General features: G+C 48.8%; 1 protein-coding gene across 1 annotated transcript in view; it reads left to right on the top strand.

Annotated features, from left to right (window-relative positions):
* The window catches only part of CENPI (centromere protein I), a 78,014-nt gene that overhangs the window by 22,638 nt on the left and 42,338 nt on the right, over positions 1-13,038 (top strand). The window contains exons 6-7 of the mRNA XM_059680145.1: positions 4,302-4,350; positions 4,627-4,673. Of these exons, the coding sequence (XP_059536128.1) occupies positions 4,302-4,350; positions 4,627-4,673 (96 nt within the window). The remainder of the gene's footprint in view (positions 1-4,301; positions 4,351-4,626; positions 4,674-13,038) is intronic.

The following is a 13,038-nucleotide window of genomic DNA, read 5'->3' as shown; positions in this document are numbered from 1 at the left end:
AGACTTGAGTTCTTCCATGCAGGAACTGAGCCTTTTATAACCCAAGTATTCGGTAACACAACATGGCACATAGATTATGAACTTCATAAGAACAGACCTTTTTGTCTGTTTTATTCACTGCTCAATAAATATTTGTTGCATGAGTGAATTAATGAATAGGAGGAACTACTCATAAATGTTTGTCAAATCAATTGTGATATACTTGAGTAGTTTTCATGATTCTGACTAGAGAGTTTCTTGCTCAGCTGGAGGGAGGGAAGGTGGCCTACTTTTTTTCTTTTTCTTTTTTTTAATTAAATCTTTATTGTTCAGATTATTACATTTGTTCCTCTTTTTTTTCCCCCCATAACTCCCCTCCTCCCAACTCCCGTCCCACCCTCCGCCCTCACTCCCCACTCACTGTCCTCATCCATAGGTGCACGATTTTTGTCCAGTCTCTTTCCGCATCTCCCACACCCCTTTCCCCCCCACAAGAACAGTCAGTCCATTCCCTTTCTATGTCCCTGATTCTATTATGATCACCAGATTATTTATTCACTTGATTCTTAGATTCACTTGTTGATAGATGCATATTTGTTGTTCATAATTTGTATCTTTACCTTTTTTTTCTTCTTCCTCTTCTTAAAGGATACCTTTCAGCATTTCATCTAATCCTGGTTTGGTGGTGATGAACTCCTTTAGCTTTTCCTTATCTGTGAAGCTCTTTATCTGACCTTCAGTTCTGAATGATAGCTTTGCTGGATGAAGTAATCTTGGTCGTAGGTTCTTGGTATTCATCACTTTGAACATTTCTTGCCACTCCCTTCTGGCCTGCAAAGTTTCCGTTGAGAAATCAGCTGACAGTCGTATGGTTATTCCCTTGTAGGTAACTGGGTTTCTTTCTCTTGCTGCTTTTAAGATTCTCTCTTTGTCTTTTGCTCTTGGCATTTTAATTATGATGTGTCTTGGTGTGGTCCTCTTTGGATTCCTTTTGTTTGGGGTTCTCTGCGCTTCCTGGACCTGTAGGTCTATTTCTTTCACCAGGTGGGGGAAGTTTTCTGTCATTATTTCTTTAAATAGGTTTTCAATATCTTGCTCTCTCTCATCTTCTGGCACCCCTATAATTCTGATGTTGGTACGCTTGAAGCTGTCCCAGAGGCTCCTTACACTATCTTCGTATTTTCGGATTCTTTTTTCATTTTGCTTTTCCAGTTGGGTGTTTTTTGCTTCTTCGCATTTCGAATCTTTGACTTGATTCTTGCGCTCCTCTGGTCTGCTGTTGGGTGTCTGTATAATATTCTTTATTTCAGTCAGTGTATGCTTAATTTCTAGTTGGTTCTTTATCACAACATTGAGGGTCTCATTAGATTTCTTGAGGATCTCACTACATTTATCGGCGGTCTCACCAGTCTTTTCGAGGGCCTTACTAAGTTTATCGGCAGCTTCTAGACAGTTCTTAAGAGACCTTAAAAGTGTGGTTCTGAACTCAATATCCTCCATTGACAGTTTTGTCCTGTTTCTTTGTCTCCGCATTTTTTATGCTTTCTTGGTACACACCCTAGTGGTCTTTGTGTGCAGTCTTGTTGCCTTTAAGCCTTGAATGATGTCGGCAATACCGGGGGTGATTTGACCTCCAGGCTAACTGGCTATGAGAGTCTGCTGTGTCTGCAGTGGGAGGGCTTCTGTGCTGGATCTCTAGGGCGGTGCTAATCTAGCATTTGCCTGAGGCTATCGGGCAAATGGTTCTGCGCCGGGCTTGGGCGGGGCAGGTCCCCAGGGATCTACAGGGCGGGCCTGAGCGAGCAGTTATGGCTGCTCTCAGTTCCGTCCCTAGGGGCTCTGCCTCTCAGAGTCCCAGCAATGGCTGCAAACCTCGGAGAGAAAGCTGCCTTCAAGTTCCGACTGAAGCCAGACAGTCCGGCTTCTCCCGTTTGAGTCTTGGTCCCCAGAGACTCGCCCGGATCTGGAGCTCAGAGTCTGAAACTCCCTCCCGATTGAAAACAACAACCACGCCCTCGGCCGCCAGCCCGCTCCGAGCGCGCACTCCGCACCTGAGTATTTCACTTCAGCACTGCGCCTCCTCTGAGTCTGGGTATGATATTCTCTTTCCTCCTAGTTGTAGAATTTCCACTCAGCCAGCCTTCCTGTGGTTCTGGACGATGTCTGTTCTGTCCTTTAGTTATATCTCTGAAGTGGTTGTTCGAGGGCAGCAATCTCCGGCGTTAACCTATGCCGCCATCTTGGTTTTTTTTCTGGTTTTCTTCTTTTTCTTCTATATTTAAAAAAATATTGTCCTAGCCCTAACCGGTTTGGCTCAGTGGATAGAGCGTCGGCCTGAGGACTGAAAGGTCCCAGGTTCTATTCCGGTCAAGGACATGTACCTTGGTTGCAGGCACATCCCCAGTGGGGGGTGTGCAGGAGGCAGCTGATCAATGTTTCTCTCTCATGTTTCTAACTCTATCCCTCTCCCTTCCTCTCTGTAAAAAATCAATAAAATATAAAGAAAAAAAATATTGTCCTAGCCAGTTTGACTCAGTGGATAGAGCGTTGGCCCGTGGACTGAAGGGTCGCGGGTTTGATTCTGGTAAAGGGCACATACCTCGGTTGCAGGCTTGATCTCTAGCCCTGAGGTACGTGCAGGAGGTAACTGATTTATGTGTCTCTTTCACATTGGTGTTTCTCTCTCTGTGTCTCTCCCCTTCCCTTCCACTTTCTCTAAGAATCAGTGGAAAAAATATCCTTGGGTGAGGATTAAAAAAAAAAAAAAGAAACTTACAAAATAGAAAAAAAATTTATTTGAGTACAATTACATATAGAAAATTGCCTGTATCATAATTGATTAGCTTAATAAATTTTTATAAACCAAATGCATTTGTGCAAATATCACCCTGATTAAGAAATCAGGAGCCTAACTTTTAAAAGCATTACTTCAGAAAAGTCATTTTCATGTAATTTGGTGGGAGCCTGACTCTGGAGTGACTCAGATATGGTGGTTAGGTATTTGCCAGAAAGGCAGTTGTAAAGTCCTAGGTACATCTAAGTTTTTCCTTTCTAGGTGGGATGAAGGGAGTATGTCAGATGTCAGGTTTCCTATGCTGTTTGTGCCTAGGGCAAGTGATTGTGTGACACTTGCTTCTGTTTCATACCCAATATGATAGTGCTACTAATGTATCATATTTTAGGGGTGTGAGATAATGGGTTTTTTTTTTACTGGAAGTTATATTTTGTCGAATATGGCATATGTGGTCATAATATGTATTCTTCCCTTAAAAAAAGGATCCTATATCTAAATTCATTCTTCTTACAGGTATGTCCAGAGTCTTTCTGAATCCATTGCTAAGAGGCAATATGTAATGCCATATTTTATTTATGTTTTTTTAAATTTCTTTATTGATTAAGTTATTACATATGTGTCCTTATCACCACATTCCCCCCCATCCCCTCCACCCATGCCCTCACCGCCCTGTTGTCTGTGTCCATTGGTTAGGCCTATATGCTTGCATATAAGTCCTTTGGTTGATCTCTCCCCCTTCACCCCACCCGCCCCTACCTTCTCTCTGAGGTTTGACATTCTGATTGATGCTTCTCTGTGTAATGCCATACTTTAGACTTTACACTTTAGAGTTATGACTACAAAAATACAAGTTTGTTTTTAAAAAGTTTGTTTTTGTTACCTTCCTCAGTCCCATTTAATAATTTATTTTTCAATTTCCTAATGGGGTGTGGCTCCGTTCCAATAAAGTTGATTTACAAAAACAGGTGCACTGGAGTTTGCTGACCCTTCATCTAGAATAAAACCTCAAAAAGTGGACACTCAAAGGGAAATGGTATAATGGAACCAGTCACTCAGTAATTTAAGTAATAAATTTATTGAGTGTGTGCTATTTGACAAACTTTGGGCTAAATGGTAAATTAAATTATGGATTATATCCACTCACTGGAATATTAAGGTCATTGAAAATGATCATTTTGATTACCAAATAACATGAGAATTCAGGATAAAATTTTTGTATCTTAATAAATATTGGCTTTTAGAAGGAATATATGAATTTTTGTTAGGTAGAAGGAGTTTTTCTATTTTTCAGACTGCCTGCAGTGTTTTTATATACCAAAAATAATTTTTTTAAATGGCATCATGAGATACAACTTAAAACTGTTGTCTTTAATCACTACTGTGTAGTATGATAAAGAGAAGCTTTATTGTTCAGTGATGTCCTTTTTACTTAATTAGTATAAGATCTATGTTTGAGGAGACTGTATTGCTGTCCTGTTCAAGATGCATTGTCATTTCTCTCTTTTTAAAAGTTTTTTTCTTTTAACAGTGCCCTTATGTCTGCCATTTCTTATATTTACTTACCAAAAAAGAGAATGGTGAGTATTTTTATTACAGTTATATTACATTCACTCTGTGGAATTAGCATTTGTATTGGCCTTTATAAAGTTAACTGTTACCATTAGTTCTATGACATGATTTTGTGGGAATTGCTTTTTAGTACTTTTATCTAAGAGCATCTGCTTAATGGTTTAACTGAACAGGGTGTTTATATTCTTGATGTGTTGTAAGAAAAAGCTATATATATGAGCCACATGGGTCCTGTTTATTCTGAACTACATACATAATATTTCTTTTTTTTTAACCTTTACTAGTCCAACCATTTCGTGTGCGAAAACTGCTTGATCTTCAGGCAAAAATGGTGAGTACCAAAAAGACCCAAAACTAGCCAGTGTATTCTGTGATAGGTATTGGGCTAGGCTTTGGGGATATAAAATGGAATGAGTTATTACCTTCAAGGAGCTTTTTGCCTAGGCAACTCAGTCAACAAATAAAACTGGGGTCAAGGAGGAGTGGTGATACTTGAGAGAAGTTTTAATGGATGAATAGTATTTAACTAGGCCAAGAAGGAAGAGCAGGACACTCCTGACAAAAGGAACAGCATGAGCAAAGATGTAAAATAGCAGAAACTGTTTAGGGAACTGGGTTGGTATGGCTGGAAAATAAGTGTCAGGGAGTAGTAAGAAACAGCTACTTTATTAGTTTACTTTTTGTATGGATATGATCTAGGAAAAAGCATTCTTTTCTGGATACTTAAACTTCAGTATATTCTCTGACCATTATCTTTTGTCCTTACAGCCCTCTTGCATTGTTATTTCCACTATACCTTCCAGGTAACAGAAATCTGTAAAGTTTTGGGTATAACACAATAGGAAGTTGTAGTGCCTATGCCCAACTGCTACAACCTGCATGACCTACCTGAGGGCATTCAAATTTAATGAAAAACACAAACGTGCACATTCATGCTTCTCTAGTGTGAGGTTTCCTATTAGTACAATTCAATGATTGTTCTTGTTTTATAGTTTCCAGTTTTGCTTCTATGGGTAAAATATCTTTTCTTAGCTCTGTGAGGATATTAATGAAAATATTTTTTTTTTCCAAATCACATTTCACTTCACATTAAAAGAAATTATGAAGATGTACTTTTTCCATGTCAACAGCAAAACATTTCAACAGAATAACAAGATTCTTACCATTAAGATCTTGGTGATTTGAATTAATTGAAATGGTGTATGGTCAAGTGTATGATTTAGTACATGATTGTCTAAAATTTTTAAACAAACATTAATTGTATGGCTTCATTATTAGCATTCTATACAGTATATTACTAAATTATTCCATTATCAATGCCCATTTATAAGGATGCATTCATAAAATTGTTTTGATTAGCTGGATTTTGTTAAATTTGTTCAAGTCCAATAATATGAAGCCTAGAAGACATAGCCATGCTCACATGTAACCAAACATATACGCAGAATGATAATAGCCATAATCAGCACATGAGAACAAATATATTGGATATGTAAATTTCTTGAATTTCTGGTTCCTATAAAGGCCTCAATCCCTTCTATATCCACCCATGCCCCATAACTCCTGATCCACAGAGGAAGCAAAATGCAGAAATAGTCTTTCTGGTGGCAAGCATGAATGGTGGGATTTGGAGCAGGCCTGTTGTTATTTTAAAAGTACAATGACCACCCAGCCAGTGTGGCTCAGTGGTTGAGTGTTGACCTATAAACCAGGAGGTCACGGTTTGATTCCCAGTCAAGGCACATGCCCAGGTTGTGGGCTTAATCCCCAGTGTGGGGTGTGCAGGAGGGGCCAATCAATGATGATGTTTCTCTCTCTCTCCCTCTTTTCTTCTCTGAAATCAACAAAAAAAAAAAATATATTTTAAAACACCAGTGCCTGTTGAGAATGATCTTTGGAACAGGAAGGGGGAGTTAAGTCTCATCTTAAGGATTGGTGAGAATGGTTTCTGGGATTCTTCCTCTGTCAGGCATGAGCTTGTGTGACTTAGGCTGTGATTTTTTAAAAAAATATTCTCAGATTTGTTTCCTTAGAGTTTCTTTCTTTAGTTTTTTTCATGGCTTTTCTCTAATGCCTGGTAAATGATGTTTATTCATTGGTAATGATAAAGCACCAAAATGGTGATTGGAAACTTCTGTGTGTGAGCAGGATTTGTTCATTGTCAGATCTTGATGTTTCTCTTATTGGGGAGCCCCCTAGATGACTGTGTCATTTTTCCCAGAGAGGAATTCGATCTCTCCTGCCTATGGGGTGTATTAGGCCTCTCCAGAGAAACAAAACCAATACGATATGCATACGGGGTGGGGCAAAAGTAGGTTTACAGTTGTTTGTATGAAAAACAATGCAGTAATTAATAAATAATGCAAGAATAAACTGTGTATCGCATACTCACAACTGTAAACCTACTTTAGCCCCACCCTATATATATGTGTGTGTATATATTTAAACAGATTTCTTATAAGGAATAAACTCACATGATTATGGAGGCTCACAAGTTCAAAATCTTCAGAGTAGGCCAGAAGGCTGAAGACTGATGTTCTAGTTTGAGTCCAAAGGCAGACTGCTGGAGAATTCTCTTGCTTCAGGGAGGTTGGTCCTTTTATTTTATACTAAGAGCCCAGTGCATAAATTCGTGCACTTTGAAAGGAACTGTGGGCCACGAGGCTGCAGTGGGCACAGGGGCGGGTCTGGCCAATCCTCCGTGCCCCTGCCTGGCCCCTCCTGCCATGGCCCCCGGTCCCCTGTCTGCTGGCAGCCCACTCCCACCACCACCGCTCCCATGTGCTAACGGTGCGGAGTGATTGGGGCCGGCACTGGCAGCGGGTGCAAGCGGGGCCGGTGCTAGCAGTAGGTGTGAGTACTGGTCAGGACAACGGCACGCGGGAGCAAAGAATTTTCAGTAACCACCAGAGGCTCGCTCTGATGACAGTGACTAGCACCTCCGCTCACCTGCTCCACCATCCTGCCATGGCTGACGCCCATCATGTTTCATGTGCTCCCCCTGGTGGTCAGTGCATGTCATAGTGACCGGTTGTTTGGTTGTTCTGCCATTTGGTCTATTTGCATATTAGCCTTTTATTATATACTAGAGGCCCGGTGCACAAAAATTTGTGCACTCGGGGGTAGGGGGTCCCTCAGCCCTGCCTGTGCCCTCTTGCAGTCTGGGACCCCTCGGGAGATAACGACCTGCTGGCTTAGGCCTTCTCCCGGGTGGCAGAGGGCAGGCCCAATCCCTAGGTGCAGCCCCTGGTCGGGCTCAGAGCAGGGTCGATTGGGGAGTTGGGGCGCCGCCCCCTGTCATGCACAGAGCATGACAGGGCGATCGGGAGGTTGTGATGCCACCCTCAGTCATGCTCAGGGTAGGGCCGATTGGGGGGTTGGGGCACCGCCCCCTGTCATACTCAAGGCAGGGTCGATGGGCAGGTTGTGGCGCCACCCCCTGTCACGCACAGAGCAGGGCCCATCAGGGGGGTTGGGGCTCCATACCCTGTCACGCACAGAGCAGGGTCAATCAGGGGCTTGGGGAGCTCCCCCCTGTCATGCACAGAGCAGGGCCGATAGGGGAGTTGGGGCACCCCCCCCCCGTCACACTCAGGGGAGGGCGAATCAGGAGGTTGGGGCGCCACCCTCTATCACCCACAGAGCAGGGCCGATCAGGGGGTTGGGTAGCCGCCACTGTCACACTCAGGGCAGGGCCGATGGGGAGGTTATGGCTCTACCACATCACACACAGAGCAGGGCCCGTGGAGGGGGGGTGGGTTGGGGTGCCGCCCTCTATCACCCACAGAGCAGGGCCGATCAGGTGGTTGGGGTGCTGCCACTCTCACACTCAGGGCAGGGCCCATGGGGAGGTTATGGTTCTACCCCGTCACACACAGAGCAGGGCGGATAGGGAGGTTGTGGCCCCACCCCCTGTCACACACAGAGCCGCAGGGCAATCAGGGGGTTTGGGCGCTGCCCCCTGTCATGCTGATCCCGGTGCCGGGAGGCCTCACGGCTCCGCTGATCCTGGTGCTGGGAGGCATATTACACTTTCACTATATAGAATAGAGGCCTGGTGCACGTGTGGGGGCCAGCTGGTTTGCCCTGAAGGGTGTCCTGGATCAGGGTGGGGGTTCCCACTGGAGTGCCTGGCCAGCCTGGATGAGGGGATGATGGCTGTTTGCAGCTGGTCACACACCCTTCAGGGTGGGGTCCCCACTGGGGTGCCTGGCCAGTCTGGGTGAGGGGCTGAGGGCTGTTTTCAGGCTCGCGGGTGACTGAAGCTCCCAACCGCTCCTTTTTTTCTTTTTTTTTTTTTTTATTCTGGGCCAGCTTTAGCTCTGAGGCTCCAGCTCTTAGGCCTCCGCTCCTGAAAGCAGGTATCTGGTTTGTTTCGGTTCTATAATTGAAACTGTATCAGCTCCAGCTCTGAGATCCCAGCGGCTGAAAGCTGGTTTCTGGGGTTTTGTTTAGCTTCTATATTTCTTACAATGTTTGAAACTGCAGGCTCAGAGGCCGGCAAGGCAGGCGGGGAAGGTTGGAGTCCTCTGTCACTGAAGCAAGCAAGCCTCATGTTAGTTTCAAGCTGCCTGGCTGCCAGCCGCCATCTTGGCTTGCAGTTAATTTGCATATCTCGCTGATTAGCCAATGGGAAGGGTAGCGGTCGTACGCCAATTACCATGTTTCTCTTTTATTAGATAGGACTAGAGGCCCGGTGCATGAAATTTGTGCATGGGGATGGGGGGGTTCCTTCAGCCTAGCCTGCACCCTCTCCAATCCAGGACCCCTTGAGGAATGTTCAACTGCCGGTTTAGGCCTGATCCTGGGGATCAGACATCCCTCTCACAATCTAGGACCGCTGGCTCCTAACTGCTCGCCTGCCTGCCTGATCACTCCTAACTGCCCCTCCTGCCAATCAGGTCACCCCCAACTGCACCACTGCCGTCCTGGTTATCCCTAACTGCCCCCACCCCGCCAGCATAGTCACCCCTTACTGCCCCCACCTCCGCCGGCCTGGTCACCCCCAACAGCCCCCTTCTGCCAGCCTGGTTGCCCCCAACTGCACCCCTGCCAGCCTGTTGGCCCCCAACTGCCCCCCTGCTGGCCTGGTCACTCCCAACTGCCTCCCTGTCATCCTGGTTGCCCCCAACTACCCCCCTGGGCTTGGTCGCCCCCAACTGCCCCTCTGTCAACCTGGTCACCCCTCACTGCCTCCCCCCGCTGGCCTGGTCGCTCCTAACTGCCCCTCCTGCTGTCCTGGTCACCCCCAACTGCCTCCCCCTGCTGGCTTGGTCACCCCCAACTTCCCCGCTCTGCCAGCCTGGTCACCCCTGCAGTCTGCTGTTCAGTTGTTCGGTCGCCCCTCAGTGCCCCCCCCTGCTGGCCTGTGGTCACGCCAGGCAGCCTGCTGTTCAGTTGTTTGGTCGTCCCTCACTAACCCCCCTGCCAGCCTGGTCGCCCCACACAGCCTGCTGCTCAGTCATTTGGTCTTCCCTCACTAACCACCCTGCCAGCCAGGTCACCCCAAACAGCCTGCTGTTCAGTTGTTTGGTCGCCCCTCACTGTCCCCTGTGCTGGCCTGGTCACCCCATGCAGGCTGCTGCTCAGTCATTTGGTCATCCCTCACTAAACCCCCTGCTGGCCTGGTTGCCCCACTCACCCTGTTTGGTCATCCTTTTGGTTGTTTTGGATGTGAGGGCCGCTGGTTCTTTATATATATACTAGGGGCCCGGTGCACGAAATTCGTGCACTGGGTGTGTGTGTTTGGGAGGGGGGGAGTGTCCCTCAGACCAGCCTGCCCCCTCTCACATACTGGGAGCCCTCAGGCATTGACCCCCATCACCCTCCAATCGCAGGATCGGCCCCTTGCCCAGGCCTGACGCCTCCGCCAGAGGTGTCAGGCTTGGACAGGGGACCCCCATCTCCACCCGATCACTGGCTCTGGCCCCCGCCCAGGCCTGAGGCCTCTGGCCCAGGAATCATGCCTGGGCAGGGGGCCCCCATCTCCCTCTGATCGCTTGCTCCACCCCCCGCCCAAGCCTGACGCCTCTGACCCAGGCTTCAGGCCTGGGCAAGGGGACCATCATATCCCCCCAATCCCCGGCTCAGTCCCCCGCCCAGGCCTGATGCCTCGGCCAGAGGAGTTGACCCTCATCACCCTCCGATCACCAATCACCAGATCGGCCCCTTGACCAGGCCTGAGGCCTCCGGCAGAGGTGTCAGGCCTGGGCAGCGGGGACCCGCAGCTGCAGCGGCCCTGCGATCGTGGGCTCTGCTTTAGGCCCAGGCAAGGGACCCCTAGCTCCCGGGACTGCCAGCTTCGACCGTGTCCAGCTCCCATCGCTGGCTCCACCCCTACTTCCTGCTATCACTGGCCAGGGCGGCAAAGGCGCCTGATTCTCCGATCAAGGCTGGGGGGCAGGGCAAAGGCGGCCCCAGGGCCGCCTTTGCCCTGCCCCCCAGCTCTTAGCTCCCCCCTGGGTTTCCGATCACTGTCAGTGGCAGGGGGCTTCTTCCTGCTTTCCCTTTCGCCTCCCTGCATTGTGCCTACATATGCAAATTAACTGCCATCTTGTTGGCAGTTAACTGCCAATCTTAGTTGGCAGTTAACTGCCAATCATAGTTGGCAGTTAATTTGCATATAGCCCTGATTAGCCAATGAAAAGGGTATCGTCGTACACCAATTACCATTTTTCTCTTTTATTAATGTAGACTAGAGGCCCGGTGCACAAAAATTTGTGCACTCGGGGGGGAGGGGGTCCCTCAGCCCGGCCTGTGCCCTCTCGCAGTCTGGGACTCCTCGGGAGATAATGACCTGCTGGCTTAGGCCTGCTCCCGGGTGGCAGAGGGCAGGCCCAATCCCTAGGTGCAGCCCCTGGTTGGGCTCAGAGCAGGGCTGATTGGGGCGTTGGGGCGCCGCCCCCTGTCATGCACAGAGCAGGGCAGATCAGGGGGTTGGGGCACCGTCCTCTATCACCCACAGAGCAGGGCCGATCAGGGGGTTGGGGTGCCGCCACTGTCACACTCAGGGCAGGGCCGATGGGGAAGTTATGGCTCTACCCCATCACACACAGAGTAGGGCCAGTGGGGGGGGGGGGGGTTGGGGCGCCGCCCTCTATCGCCCACAGAGCAGGGCCGATCATGTGGTTGGGGCGCCACCGCTGTCACACTCAGGGCAGGGCTGATCAGGGGATTGGGGCGCCACACGCTGTAAAACACAGAGCCGCAGAGCGATCAGGGGGTTGGAGAGCTCCCCACTATCAGGCACAGAGCAGGGCTGATCAGGGGGTTGGGGCGCCTTCCCCTGTCACGAACAGAGCAGGGCGGATAGGAGAGTTGTGGCCCCGCCCCCTGTCACACACAGAGCCGCAGGGCCATCAGAGGGTTTGGGCGCTGCCCCTTGTCACGCTGATCCTGCTGCCAGGAGCCCTTGCGGCTCCACTGATCCCGGTGCTGGGAGGCATATTACCCTTTTACTATATAGGATAGAGGCCTGGTGCACGGGTGGGGGCCGGCTGGTTTGCCCTGAAGGGTGTCCTGGATCAGGGTGGGGTTCCCCACTGGGGTGCCTGGCCAGCCTGGATGAGGGCATGATGGCTGTTTGCAGCTGGTCACACACCTTTCAGGGTGGGGGTCCCCACTGGGGTGCCTGGCCAGCCTGGGTGAGGGGGTGATGGCTGTTTGCAGCTGGTCACACACCCTGCACGGTGGGGGTCCCCACTGGGGTGCCTGGCCAGTGTGGGTGAGGGGCTGAGTGCTGTTTTCAGGCTGGCGGGTGACTGAAGCTCCCAACTGCTCCTGTTTTCTTTTTTTATTCTGGGCCAGTTTTAGCTCTGACTCCAGCTCTGAGGCCTCTGCTGCTGAAAGCAGGTATCTGCGGTTTTGTTTAGCTTCTATATTTGTAATTATGTTTCAAAGTGCAAGCTCAGAGGCTGGCAAGGCAGGCGGGGAATGTTGGTTTCCTCCGTCACTGAAGCAAGCAAGCCTCATGTTAGTTTCAGCCTGCATGGCTCCCGGCCGCCATCTTGGCTGGCAGTTAATTTGCATATCGCCCTGATTAGCCAATGGGAAGGGTAGCAGAGGTATGGCTAATTACCATGTTTCTCTTTTATTAGATAGGATATATAGACTAGGGGCCCGGTGCACGAAATTCGTGCACTGGGGGGGGGGTGTCCCTCAGCCCAGCCTGCCTCCTCTCACATACTGGGATCCCTCAGGGGATGTCCTACTGATTTCTTAGGCCCGCTCCCTGCTCCCCTTGGGGATAGGGCGTAAGCCACAGTCTTGCCTCCCTTTGTGGGAGGTGACCGGGCTGATCATGGGAAGGAACCAGCCCCATCACCCCGCTGCTGCAGCCACTGCCAGTCACCGCAGCCACCAAGGTGTTTTCATCAACACGGACTCCAGTCCCGTCACCATGAAAAAAATGACAACTTTCTTTAGGCATTTTCAAGATGTGTCTTTCATATAATAATAATTTCTTTATTTTTTTTTTTTATCCTCACCTGAGAATATGTTTTCATTGATTTTTAGAGAATGTGGAAGTGAAAGGGAAAGACAGAGAGAAACATCAAAATGAGAGGAACACTTTGATTGGTTGCCTCCTGCATGAGCCCTGATCTGGGCCCAGACCAGGGAGGAGCCTGCAACCTAGGTACATGCCCTTGGTCAGAATTGAACCCATACCCTGCCATCGGCAGGCAAAGGCATTATCC

Source organism: Myotis daubentonii, chromosome X (assembly GCF_963259705.1).
Source record: "Myotis daubentonii chromosome X, mMyoDau2.1, whole genome shotgun sequence".
Lineage (NCBI taxonomy): Eukaryota > Metazoa > Chordata > Mammalia > Chiroptera > Vespertilionidae > Myotis > Myotis daubentonii.
Note: the sequence above shows the minus strand (reverse complement) of the source record. Positions and strands in the feature narration are given on the sequence as shown.